At 40.2% G+C, this 13768-nt stretch overlaps 1 protein-coding gene across 2 annotated transcripts; it reads right to left on the bottom strand.

The window, feature by feature from the left end:
• Nucleotides 1-543: 543 nt before the first annotated feature.
• Nucleotides 544-13376, bottom strand: LOC311494739 (microtubule-associated protein RP/EB family member 1-like). 2 transcript variants are annotated; one of them, XM_084553943.1, is made up of 7 exons: nt 13204-13376; nt 10779-10912; nt 9847-9992; nt 6206-6404; nt 5966-6072; nt 5653-5805; nt 544-4628 (listed from the first exon to the last, which is right to left on the bottom strand). In XM_084553943.1, the coding sequence occupies exons 2-7, from the start codon at nt 10897-10899 to the stop codon at nt 4584-4586; spliced, it is 771 nt and encodes a 256-aa protein (XP_084410069.1). In that variant the 5' UTR covers nt 10900-10912; nt 13204-13376; the 3' UTR covers nt 544-4583. The 2 variants fall into 2 exon arrangements, with proteins under 2 accessions (XP_084410069.1, XP_084410068.1); XM_084553942.1 differs by having other exon boundaries at nt 10779-10909.
• Nucleotides 13377-13768: the final 392 nt, after the last annotated feature.

The raw sequence follows: 13768 nt of genomic DNA, 5'->3' as shown, positions 1-13768 counted from the left end.
TTCTTGAACTTAAAGCGTGACTTTCTGGAAGCTTCCTGATGTCACAGCTCTGGATCGCTGGGGGGTCAAATGTCAACCACGGGCCTAAACCGAGGGACGTCATGTGATTCATAAGGCTGCTTTGTTCATTGTTATCAGGCTACTCTCATATGTTGAGGCCGTTCAGCTATTTCACACGGTACTACCACAAGGACCGAACCATAGATTTAGTGAAAACATTTTCTTGTACACTGTACATTTTAATGAAACATTAATTTTGCTTTTGAGAAGACAAAAATAAAGAATGAGATGAACAACTAAATAACACACACACAAAAAAAAAGCATTATAAAAGATCAGCTTTACCTAAGTGGGCCATTTAACCACCCACACTTTGGTGTTTCATTATTTTATTCTAATTATTTTGCTGATCATTGGCTCTTTAGAAAACTATGAGTTTATTATGCTTAATTATAAAGCCAAATGTCTTTCTTTGTCTGTTCCTTAAATCTCTGCATCATTTCTGACAAACACACAGCTTTGCTCTTTGAATATTCATTTCAGTTGTGATCAATTTCTTGTTGTGCTTCAAAAGAAAAAAAAAAAAAAACAATCTCCAATCACGCAAGCAGAGAAACAGGCTAACTCTGACGTGGAAATACTGTTTTATTGTCTGTAAGAAACTTGAAGAAAATCGAGTTCAGCAGAGTATAACAAACACATCAAATAGAGTCAGGCGGCCCCTCGGCCCACAGTGTACACACTGATTGTTGAGAAAGGTCAGAGGTCAGACAAGCACCACCGTTAGCGTTAAAGCTGTTCCATATTTTTGCTCAGACATTTTTTTGCAAACGCAAACATCTGACGTCCGTCCAGGTCAAAGACACTGTGCTTGTTCTTTATTTAAATTATGTTTAGGAGATCATTTAAAATGTCTGAGCAAGCACAAACTAATTCAGGTGTGTGTGACTGTAAAGAAGGAACAAATATCTTGTACCAGAGGTTAACATGAAACAGCACACACAGTCCTTCTCACTAACACCTAACATTAACACACTTCACCACTACCATGAAACCAGAAAGGAGTCGGCACACCGCGTCAAACACTTCTAAACGCTCGTCAGCAAAACGGCATAAAACTGCAAAAGAACCAGGCGATTGTCAAAAAAAAAAAAAAGAAGTCTCCAGCCGGAAGATGAACGTAAAACAGATCTCGACCCCACGACAGATTGGGGTCAGTCAGTACCGTGACTCGTCGACTACAGAGGGAGCTAGTGGAGCGGGGTGGTTACATTGGCACTGGGTTCAGTACAGAGGCCACTATGTAAAGAGGGAGCTCCTGTCCCCTCTTTAACATTGCATAACAAAAAACACGTCTTCACTAAGGCTCGTCAGAACCAAACTCAAAGAGTCGCTGTCCTGTCTACAGCTTCGTGTATTTGAGAAGGCTCACGGTAGAGTGCGCCTCATTTGGCATTACTGTTACAGCTTCTTACTACCAGGACAGACTGATAACTACAACTTGAACAAATTTTAATTATTCCAGAAACATTCTGTGAAGTATTTATTTTACAGCTGGAGTGGCAGTGGATTAAGAAACCAACGGCTGGTTTATCTTCAGGCTAGATGTTAAAGTTAAACTTTATGTCACCTTGTTAGGCTTTTCTATCAACGATCTAAACATTAAATCAGTGGTTATAAGCAGATATAAGTATTTATCAACGCACGTAACTCCCGCGGACAGATTAGTGCGTCAACAGAATAAATGATTTTTTTTTTTTTTTTATTGTGGTCAAATGCAGCTCATTATTTCCTTATATCTGCTTATGACTACGTACATGTTTGTAAATGTTAAATAGATGAACTGAAATCTGCATTGTAAATAGACCAAAGGCAATCCTGACAACAAGGAGGCTTCAGGCTCAGTTTTTGTTGGGCTGCATGAACCTTCAGCAAACTAGAATACATCTTCCAGCTTTGACACGAGGTCTTTGTGGAATGAACAAAGTCAAATCAATTTTATTTATTTTTTTTTTTAAATCTTTGTCATAACATTACCGTCTGCATCTGCAGTCAGATTTACTTCCATCTTATTCTCAGGGGTTTTAAACTTCCGACTTGTCTGCGTAGTTTCCCCCGTTACCGTGGGTAAAATGGGGGAAAATCAGTCAGTGCTTTAACCTCATCATCTGGGGAGCACAAACACGAAACAAAACATTAACTGGAACGCCACAAGGCTGACGGCGCTCATAAAGAGACTCAAATCACTCTTAGGAGTGTCATACATTCTGCAAGAAGAAACGATTTGGAGATTCCTACAGGGCAAAATAGAGACGTGGTCTTACTGAAGGCAACTACCAGAAAATACAAAAGGAACATCAGGACCAGGCACCCACTGGATTTGTGCAGTATTCAGTCCCATGGCAGTGTTTGATAAAGGCTGGAGAGCTCTGTCAAATCAGATCACGAAGCTACACTTAAATATTCAACCATCTGAAGAGGAACATGCTCATCTTTAATTTAAGTCTGCAGACTGTATTCTGTGCACATAGGTCACCACTAAGATTAGTTGGCTTCTGACGGAAGACGGGCGTCCTGCTGCACCCTGACACAGCTGATCTCCTGTCCACAATACCTCCAATGTTGTTTATTTCCAGAACACATTAAAATTATGACTGTAACAGTACAAACATTTGCCCCAAACAGCACATTTAAAGTACAAAAAATAAAGAATAAGGCCATTATGTTTTCCAATTACATGGTCGGAGTGGAATAAACACTAGTGTATCGTTTCAAATTAGGAACAAATGTGTTGAAAGTTACGTTTGTACATAGTGCACTGGTCTCAAATTAGATCTACAGATAATATTAAAAGTTGGTCAGTCAGGGTGTGGACATAGAAACAAAAAGGGAAAGTATAAGATGTTTGTCTTTCATTCCCAGAGCGGAATTTTCCTTCAGTGTGGCAACATTTTTGATCCCACGTTATTTATCAGCTTTGGGTTTATAAAAAAAAAAAAAAAAAAAAAAAAGACTAGTATTGAAAGCAGAGGTTTCATTGATCCACAGCAGCTGAGAGATGTAGAAGGTCTCGACTGCAGCCGGCTACATGAAGCCAACACAGCGATCAGCCACAGTCGGAGCTCACAGTGTTTATCAAGTGGCTGGTCTGAAGCTGCTGAAAGGCCACTGGTATAAAAACAGTGCTTGTGCCTTAAATCAGACGTCCAAAGAGACAAAAACCTTATCAGCTAGTTGGGGTTTTTTTTTTTTTGCACTTTTTTTTTTTCTAAACATTGGCAGAAGGCTGCCGTCCGCTTTAAACACTTCATCTCACGTTGACTTGAAGAGTAAGCCACTTCCCTGGAATTAAGAATTGCACGTTTAGGAAGCCTGAAATGTGTAGGTTTTGTGGGAGAATGTGTGCGGCGGAGACGAAAAGACATCGGATCTGCTACAAGAACCGCAACCTTTCAAAAAAAAAAAAAAAAAAAAAATCAAAACTCTATTGTGGCTGGAAAAACAGGTTTCTGCACACAAGTAAAATCTTTCCAACAGAGTGATCGTTTAGTTTAAAGCGTGAGAAAAAAAACTAAATTATATAAAAAAGGTGAGGGCATGAATGACAAAGTGCCCAGAAACATGTCAAAACAAACGACAGGGTAAACAAGACAAATAAAAGGAAAGAAAAAAAATGAGTGAGGAGGAAAATGTGACAGAAGAGACGTGACAGTAGCATTAATTTACAAAAGCAGGACAAAATCTAGATGGCGCCCCTGGTTGGAGACAGGAAGTCACAGGTGGAAAAAGGCCAAGAGAAGACCCGACCGCTGCCTCGTCCCAGACTAAACCATGAGCTCTTCAGTGTCAGAATGAGGGACCCAAAAGTTGTTTTCTTCATTTGATTTAGATTCAAAACTTAGCGATCAAATCCGACTACATTTTAAACACACAATTCATTTAGCACGACTAAAATGAGCAAAAACAAGCCACAGATTTGTTTCAAAGTGATGAAAAAAAAAAAATAAGTGTTCTCATTGGTAAGGTGTGTTTTTCTTCTACCCGCTGTTCCTCAGTTCTGTCTCTAAATGAATAAAATTCAGTGCGAGCATTAGAGGCACAGAGCGGCTACAGCGCCATTAAACTAAAAACCAGCCTGGATTAGTTTGGGACAAAGAGCTAACAGCCGGGTCTCCAGAGGAGGTTCTTCACGTTTGTTTCAAATCGATTTTTAAACACATACAACCACACACACACACACACACGTATACACACGCACACACACACAGAGAACATGACCGTGTTTTTCACACTGAAGTCCGTTACAGAAACCAGATATGTACTGCTCCATCTGGTTTTGGGCGAGGAGGGCTGGGGATTCGGCGATTATTGATAAAAGATGGTTCAGGAAAAGAGGAGCTGCACGGTGGTCGAAGGTTAGATGAAGAAGAAGTCCAGCAGGGTGGGGTTTCGATTCGGGAGGGGACACAAGTCAAGATCAGGCTTGGATGTAAAAACCAAACTGTCTTGGCTTGAGGAAAGATTTGGAAGTGGGTTGGTAGACCAGGGCATCTAAGTGAAAAGTTGCTTGCAGTCTTGAATATTTAAAATTCCTCCTGCTCCTCGGCATCCGGTATCACAAAACCCTCCTGAAGAGATGGAGATATGAAACAGTACATCATCAGGTTTGTCCTAAAACACAGTTATTAATGTTAAGGCACACAGAGGACAATTTCTACATTGAACATTTAGCTGCTTCTTACTTCATACATCATACTTCTGGTCTGGGCACTTAACAGACCAGTTTAATTTGCTACCTGAGGACTCAGGCTGTTTGTTTGTAGAAAACCCACATACCCAAATAGATTTTTATTAAGCCAGTCCTGCACCAACTTCATGACGGATATAATGTTCAGTTTATGTTGAAACCGCGTCAGAAAGGTGGTAATTCAACTGGATGATCATTTTGGAGAAAGTATTTGTTATTTGTCATAGCCCACTGACTAAAATAAGATAGTCAAATTATTATAAACATGTATGAACAACACAAAGCCATTCAATAGTGCTGCAAACCACAGCCTCCACAATGAAAACCCAGTTGAGTCAACAGCTCTCTCGGTTATTTTAAACCAATGAAGAATACCATAACATTCATGAAGCTAAGATTTATAGCAGGACTTTTATATTAGAATGCATTCATTTTCACTATTGTACCCAATAAACTGGAAATTGAGGGTATACATTCACATGAATCAAACAAACAAACATGCGTGTTAATGGGCATGTCCGCATATTCCAGTGACGTCTTTCAGCCTCAGTTAGAGAGCTGCATGCCATTCCTCTCTAGGAATTCACAAAGACATCAGCAGCTGTTAACAGACGAACAAATGGGCTTTAATCGGCTATTGAGCTAAGAGAATATTATGCAGTCCAACTGTTCACTGGGGAGCCATTTAAAGAATAAAGCCATTTACTGTATTTTCCATTTGGTCCCGCTAAGATTTTTCAAAAAAGCATCAACATTTTAAAAAAGATTTCAGACACACAACAGAAAAAAAGATGAACGATGGAATAGTTTGAAACTTCTGTTGAGACCAACTGAAATTAATTTCTGAATTGGCAATATCTGCCTTCTACTTAAAAATGGTGAATGAATATCATATGAATACTCACATCTGTGGCGTAGAGGATGTCTATGATCCTCTGCAGTGTGGGGTCGCCCTCTCCTTCCTTCTCCTGGCAAATCAACTCAATGTTCCGCAGCTTACCAAAGTAAAAGTCTCTCTCCTTCTCCATGTCCTGAATGGTAGATTTCAGCATCTCCACCTGTGCATGGGGGGAAAAAAAATAGTTATTTTAGTTTAGTTATTTGAAAGACTTATCAAGCTGTGGCAATTCGTTGGCTCTTTCAGTTGTGATTGTGTGGATTAACTTGTCATTTTTGTCATGGCGCAAAGAAAATGCTTTTCCACAGTTTCATTCTGACCTCGTTCAGGAGCTCGGCCCTCTCCTCGTCACCTCCTCCCATCGGTTTCCTTGAGCTGACAGGAGCCAACTTGGGCGCTACCTTGGCAACGGGTGGCCTCTGGGGGGCTGAAGAGATTCATAATACACAATCACTCACAAGTGAAAACCTCACCGTTCACAGCAACGTATCCAGATTTTCACAGACGCTTTTGTCACAAACTGTGACAGAGAGATTGGTCAGACCAACCAGAGCTCTGACCTTGACTGATGGCCTTCTTGGGTGGTTTGTTGAGAGCTGACGTAGCAGGTGGTGTAGGCATGGCATCGTGGCCCTGTCTTGCCTCCACTGGGTCATACTCCTTCCCATCATAGTTGGCATCAAAGAATTTCTTAAACCACTGGACAAACTCAAAGTTGTCCTGAAACTTCCCCTTCACCAATTTGTCTACTGGAATGATCTGGAAGTAAAAGAGAAGGATATTAGTGCAGGGTTAGGGTTAGAGTCAGCAGAACACAGTAAGACCACTGAGAGTGAACCAAGCTGGACAACTAAACAAGAAGCTGAAACACACTTCACTTGATAAATCTCGGCTTTCACCTTGTCAGACTGTATATTTCCAACACTGAATCAGTTAAAATAATATGGTGGCATCTGTGCAAGCCTTTCAGCTTGTTGTTTTGGTTTGACAGTCCAGTCTGTCCACTCGCATCAAATCCATCCTTCACAACACTTTCCATGAAGAGAGCATTAGCATTTTAATGATACTATTTATGGTCCTAGACATTGTTATTAGAAATCTGAAGAAATGGACTATCGTTGTGTTTTGTATAGGGCATAAATTACAGGCCAGTTAAACCAATGAATCAGGCATAACATTATGACCACAGACAAGAAAAGTGGATAACACTGATTATCTCTTCATCACAGTACCCGTTAGTGGATGGGATATAATAGACAGTAAGTAAACATTTCGGCCTCAAAGTTGATGTGTTAGAAGGAGGAAAAATTGGCAAGTGTAAGAATTTGAGAGGCCAAGTTGTGATGACGACTGGGTCAGAGCATCTCCAAAACTACAGCTCTTTTGGCGTGTTCCTTGTCTGCAGTGGTCAGTATCTATCAAAAGTGGTCCAAGAAAGGAACAGGGGTGAACTGGCGACAGGGTCATGGCCAGCCAAGGCTCACTGAAGCATGTGGGGAGTGAAGGCGAGCTACTGAAGAAGAAGTTAACGATGGTTCTGATGGAGAGGTGTCGGGATACACAGTGCATCGCAGTTTGTTGCGTATGGGGCTGCATAGCTGCAGACCAGTCAGGGTGCCCATGCTGAAACGTCTCCAGTGCTAAAAACGCCCACATCAGAACTGGACCACGGAGCAATGGAAGAAGGTGGGCTGGTCTGATGAATCACGTTTTCCATTCCATCACGTGGATGGCCAGATGAGTGTGCGTCATTTACACATGGCACCAACATGCATTAAGAAGGCAAGCCGGCAGAAGCAACGTGATGCTTTGGGCAATGTTGTTCTGGGAAACCTTGGGTCCTGCCATCCATGTGGATGTTAGTTTGACACGTACCACCCACCCAAGCATTGCTACAGACCCTGTCATGGAAACTGTATTCCCTGATCAGGAGGATAATGTGCCCTGCCACAAAGCAAAAATGGTTCAGAAATGGTTTGAGGTCACAATAATGACTTTGAGGTGTTGGGCTGTAAAGTCCCCAGATCTCAATCAAATCGAGCATCTGTGGGATGTGCTGGACAAACAAGCTCGATCTATGGAAGCCCCACCTCACAGCTTACAGGACCTAAAGGACCTGCTGCTAACATCGTGGTGTCAGATACCACATCACACGTCTAGGTCTAGTGGAGTCCATGTCAAAGGGGGGACCAACACAATATTAGGAAGGCGGTCATAACGTTATGCCTGATCGGTGTATACAGCTTTCTTATGGAAGGTGCAATACTGACAAACAATAGATGGCAGCTACCGAGCTGCAGGGATAAAATTACAAACTAACAATGTACTGATTGTGTAGTTGGCCCAGCCAAGAAAAGACATATACATACAGTACAATAAACGTGAAAAGAAGGGCTGAACCACTGAGAAAAAGAACAGCAGAAAAAGACAAAAGGGCTCAGCAGCGCACCAATTACTCAGCAGTGGAAGAAACTGACACTGACACAAAGCATGAATGAGGGTAAAGTCCATGGACCAGACACAGTGCTTGGGATTACAACGCTGAACACCCATGAATACGCAGATATGTACTCTTGGTGTACAATTTCATGGAGTATATGTAACGCCAAAAAGATCTGGCTTTATGTCTTCAAACAAATGGATGCCTGGAAGGATGTTGACCCATGAATAAATGATGACAGCTTTGTCAATAGTCCTTCAAGCTGCAGCATGTCGAGTCTGGAAACAAAAAGATCCGCAGTACGTGTCCCGCCTTGTATGATCTTTGTTGGCCTTTAGATGACATCCAGAAGTTACGGGAGAATTCAGACTAAAGCGACACGAAGCATTCGGGGAAAACTGGCCTGCTACTTTGCACAAGACAGCTGTAAAAAAACTGTTTTGAATCCTATGATCACGTAACTTGATTCTACTGTACAACATTTCAAATGAACCTCTGCCTGTGCTCTGGTCTCTCATTACAAAGTAAAAGAGCAACAGACGAGCTAAGTGCTAAGAAAACAAAATGAGTCATAATCTGCAGAGGCAGCTCAGGCGACTGGGAGGGGGATGACATGAGTTTCAGTCAGCATATCAAGCAGCAGTGAGGAACAACTGCTAAAGTCACTCTTAAACCATTTTATGATTCACTGTTTTAAGATCCAGCTGGTGTGGTTAAAGGTTAAATTGTTTTACTTCCCGTTCTTGCGGCAGCAGGTTTGTTAAATTACAAAACAACTTTCTTCTTGCACTGACTTGAAGTTTGTTTGTTTTTTTGCAGTTTTTATTATATTTCATGCAGTCATGACAATCATTCTCTTTAGGGTCAGAGGAAGAGAGGACACTGTATCAGCAGTGTTTCTTCCACCAAAGAGTGGGCGGAAATCGTCAGTAATCAGACATGATTCACGTTGCCTCTTTTGCAGTAAGTGAGCCGTGCTGTACAAACCTCAGCTGGTGTTGAGATATTATTAATTTAACCCAAACGCTTCCTGCACGTGCTCCAGGTTAAAAGCTTTTCCCCAGCCAACCACAGGAAGGCTTTTATTGTGAAGTAAGCACAGGAAATGCAACCTCAGTCAATTAGGGTTCAGAAAAGCTAATACAACATCTTATGGGACATGTGTGGACATGTGGACTGTATTCAGATTAATGAGTGTATTGCGGTTTGTTTTATTTCGTTGATAGCTGCAGCTGAGTTGTTCTTTGAAGGGTTTTCCTGCAGTAATTTTCATGTGAAGACGTTCTTGCTTGCAACCAAATAAAATATACATCGTGTTTTGTACAACAATTTGTCTTTGCTCAGGTGCAATGAGTCATTACTTCAGAAATTTAAATATGAAAAGAAATCCGGAAGAAGATGTAAACACAGTTTGCATCATGGTGAATTTCACACTTCAACCTCCTGTGTTGTCAAAGAAAACATCTCCTTTTAAAGAGCGGTTCCTGTTGTACAGAAAACCACAGTCCACAGTCTAATCTGTGTAACTCAGGACATGACGAAGGTGCTAGATTAAAACGTTGCATATGAGGCTTGAATGTTACAATGAAACACTGTTAAAAAGATTTTTATTTTGTCTGCTGAAGAATTTGTTTCAAAGTTTCGAGTGTAACACCTTGTTCTTGAATATCAGAAACTCCTCCATACCTATATTCCCAGACCGCTTACAGTGCTTGCATTGTGTAATGTGATGGTGTGAGGTAAGTACATATTCTTGCTTACTTTGTCGACTCCCATCTTTTTGAAGGAAACCTGCAGAAGCTTGAAGTTATGGATGTATTCGTGCTCCAGCTTGGCACCAAATTTAACTTTCTTCAGAGGCACAGAGTTGGGGAACAGCATGTCCATGAACTGGCAGTAGGCAGCACCTGTACAACAAAAAATACTTGAAACATCCTCAAGTCTAATCGGCAGCAGTACATGCATGCAGAGAATATTTTCAAGTAAAAAAAACAACAACAACAACAAAAAAAACAAAAACAAGACAGCAATAGATTGGTGATCATATTTTGTTACAAGTGCAGATGAATATCCAGCTGACTCGTGTACCTGCCAACAAGGGAGTACAGCAAATTGCAGCAGTTGTCCTGACATGCCTTTTAATTAAACACTTAAAAGTGAGGGTTTAGATATTAACACACCAAACAAGAAATCTACAGTCTCAAAACACATGCATGCACAGGCCGATGGGTGCCATTAACCACTGCTAGCTGGCATACCTGGCAGAGACTGCCATGTACCGAGTTTCCACAGAAGATGAGTTTTCACTTGCAGATGAGTAACTGTAACAGTTATTATAGTGGCAAGTAATACTGATCTACATGCTTTCTACTTAATATAAAGAAGCAGACTTTCCACAATTGTAAAGAATCATATTATTAACTTTAATCAAACTGTTTCATTTTAATGTTTTATTAACCCATATATGGAATTAAGCTTCAGTGTCCCACTCTTTCATTGCCAGTGTATTCAACCTCACTGTCCCACAACGTCAGCAAAATCACACACTTGTGCCAAGTATCACTCGTGCTGACACCAGTCTAATCTTCAAACATGCACACCCACCATTTATAACTGAAGTATGACAACTATTTATTAAGAAAACATCTACCCCTCACAAGGTGGTTGAATAAAAACTGAAACAGGTTTCTTACCTGAACACAACATTTCTATCTTGGTGAGGTTCATCTGTAGAGATTCGTTGATCCAGACCAACATGTCATGACGACTTAAGTTGTCACTGGTCACTGAGGTGGAGTACACGTTCACAGCCATTGTCGGTCAGCTGCTGTCACAGAGGAGAAGACGGAGAACTTACAGCTTTGTTAAGCTGTCAACAGCGCAACGTGGAAAGAAGCATTTACATGAAGACTGGTTTATCCGTCAGAGCAGCAGGTAGAGCAGACGAAGGCAAAACCATCCCTGAAACAGAACTGGTGGCTTGTGAGTGTTAATTTGAGTCCTTGCTGCTCTGGCATTATTGTGAGGCATTTTCTACTTTGAACTTGTTTGTATCAATCCAGAAATGATTTGTATGGAGGAAAATGCTAAGATAAAGAAAGACCATAAAAGGATTCATCACACTAATGCAGTGACTAACACTTTTCTTTTTACATTAATTTACCACGCATTTCATACATAATCACAGTGTCTTTACAAAATAGGCACATTAAATGTGAGTTTTGCAAGCCCAAACTTGCACAGTATGACGAACAGATCAAGTCCTAGAATATTCAGTTCAACAGAACAAAAAAAACAAAGAGAGAAAATATTGACTTTTGAAAAACCAAAACCAGTTAACTGTCAAAACATTAATGTGCTTGATTAACTGCTTTCATGTGGAGATAACCAGAATGAGTCACTGATTTTGGCATCCAAGGTGACACTTAGTTTTTATTTCCCCGAGTTTAGTAATCTTCTATATAAATCGCTGTCTTATAAGTGCTGCGTTGATTTCACTTATCACTCAACACATAATCTGACAACTGAGATATGGGCTGAAAGCACACCTAGATGTGCTGACCTCCAAACAAGACTCAACACAAAAAATATCTATCTATCTATCTATCTATCTATATTTGACAAACCCAAGAATAATTTTGATGATTGCAGCAGTATTATCAACTACAAAAGTAAGGTTTTAATGCCTGCCCCATGATCATTATTCATGATATGAACTCTATCACAACAGATAATCTCATCATTAGTCCCTGCTGTAGCTCTCTTCCAGGTCAGTTATTTTTTCTGTAGCTGAAAGTAATAAATAGGAGCATAATAGTTCTCCTTAGCTGTAGCGCAAAAAAAAAATCAGCTACCCATTTTATCTATCTTTGATACCTTTATATTATATTTAACTGTAAGCGTCTACAGTATTGAGTATTATGAGCATACAGGAGTCCGACAGAAATCAGAAGCCTTTGAAATGTCCAGAGTTTAATGTTTAACAAGTCAACTGATACCAACTACAACTAAATGAATAGTGACTAAGATGTTGTCATTTCGTCAACTGACTGAACATTTTGGTCATTAAACAGAATCTGCTCCCCGTTGTGATAATTCTGTATTTAATATCTTTAATGTATTGATATAATCTATTATTTAATGATTCTGAGTTTTGTGCTGCTGACTAAATATCTAAGTTAATTAGTAAGAATCACAATATTTTATTAATCCTTCAAGGAAATTGTTCTGACGCAGTGACATTTGGCTTAGAAGAGGCATTTTTCACAATTATTTCAAGTTCAATGCGATCAATAAAGTAGTGTTTTTAGAATAGCTCTATTCATTTCTACCTTTCTTATTTTCTGTATTAGTCCATTCAAAACCCTTTGTATAAATATTTCTCGTCGGATGGTGAGGCTGGGTTGTGATGAATGATAGCAGAGATAACGGGTTAGTTTTAGGATCAAGTCGGGGTTGTGCATGATGCTAGGTTCTGATTAACATAAATGGAAAGAGATGTCGACATTATGATATCGGATAGTATAAAAATAACAGCTATATGGCCGAGGGCCCTGCTTAGAAACTTGGAAGCTAACGTTAGCGTCAGTTAGCGTCAGTTAGCCAAGTGGTAAGCAGCTTAGCATTCTAAAAGTTAGCTTAGCTAAGCCGTTAACTAGCTAGCTACCATATGACATCAAATCAAATTAACGGTCAATTCACTTGTTTTGTCAATTAAATCGTGGCTAATATTAGCTTCGTGTCCATCGCCGGCCAAACACGGCCACCGGCTAATGTGAGCCATTTATCTTAAAGAATTGAAGCCGTTTCCCCGCCCTGAACTCGCCAAGCACCACCTCGTTAGCTTAAGTTAGCTTGCAGCCGTTAATGACTCAAACTTTCATACTTGTTCTCCGAAAGCGTCCATATTTCAGCTCCAAAACTGTGCTAGCAAACTATAGTCAATGCCTCGCCCAATTTAGACGGTTAATTTAGGAATCTAACCATCGCACCCCAGTTCTGTTCCTGATAGTCACTAGCTAACATCTTAGCTAACGGAACTTGGCTGCCTCTTCAACCAGCCGCCGTTTCACATGCCGGCAAATAAATGATACCGTCCGTATGCGCTGTTAAACCCACCTTGAGTCGATTGACTTTCACAGTTCTCGGACGCGGTGATTGTAAATTGCTCGGCTGTAACCCTGTGTCATAAAAAGCCAATCTGAGCTTGTTTCGACGTTATTGCCAGTTCTGCTTTTTCTTCTCTTCTTCTTGGCAGTTCACGTTCACTCTACCGGCAGCGGAAGGAACAATTTGATGACGTCAAGACGTACCGGGTAACGCCTAAACGTGACGAGGGCGCGCACACAGGAAAAAAAAAAAAAGCTTTTTACAGCTGTCTTGTACGGAAGCGTATTGCTGCCACACTGTAGAAAAAAAAAGGGTCAATATTATGTAATTACATGAAAGTTTCTTGTTATAACATGATATTTTTCACGTTTTAACAAGATAAGTATCACGTTATTACATGAAATTATCATGTTATTTCATGAAATTATCACGTTATTTCATGATAATGATATTTTCACGTTATATCATTATCATGAAATAACATGATAATTTCATGTAAAAACGTGAACATATTTTATCTTGAAATAACATATTTTCACGTTATAACATGAAAATATCATTATCATGAAATAAC

This window comes from Chelon labrosus, assembly GCF_963514085.1.
Source record: "Chelon labrosus genome assembly, chromosome: 10".
NCBI classification, from domain to species: Eukaryota; Metazoa; Chordata; class Actinopteri; order Mugiliformes; family Mugilidae; genus Chelon; species Chelon labrosus.
Note: the sequence above shows the minus strand (reverse complement) of the source record. Positions and strands in the feature narration are given on the sequence as shown.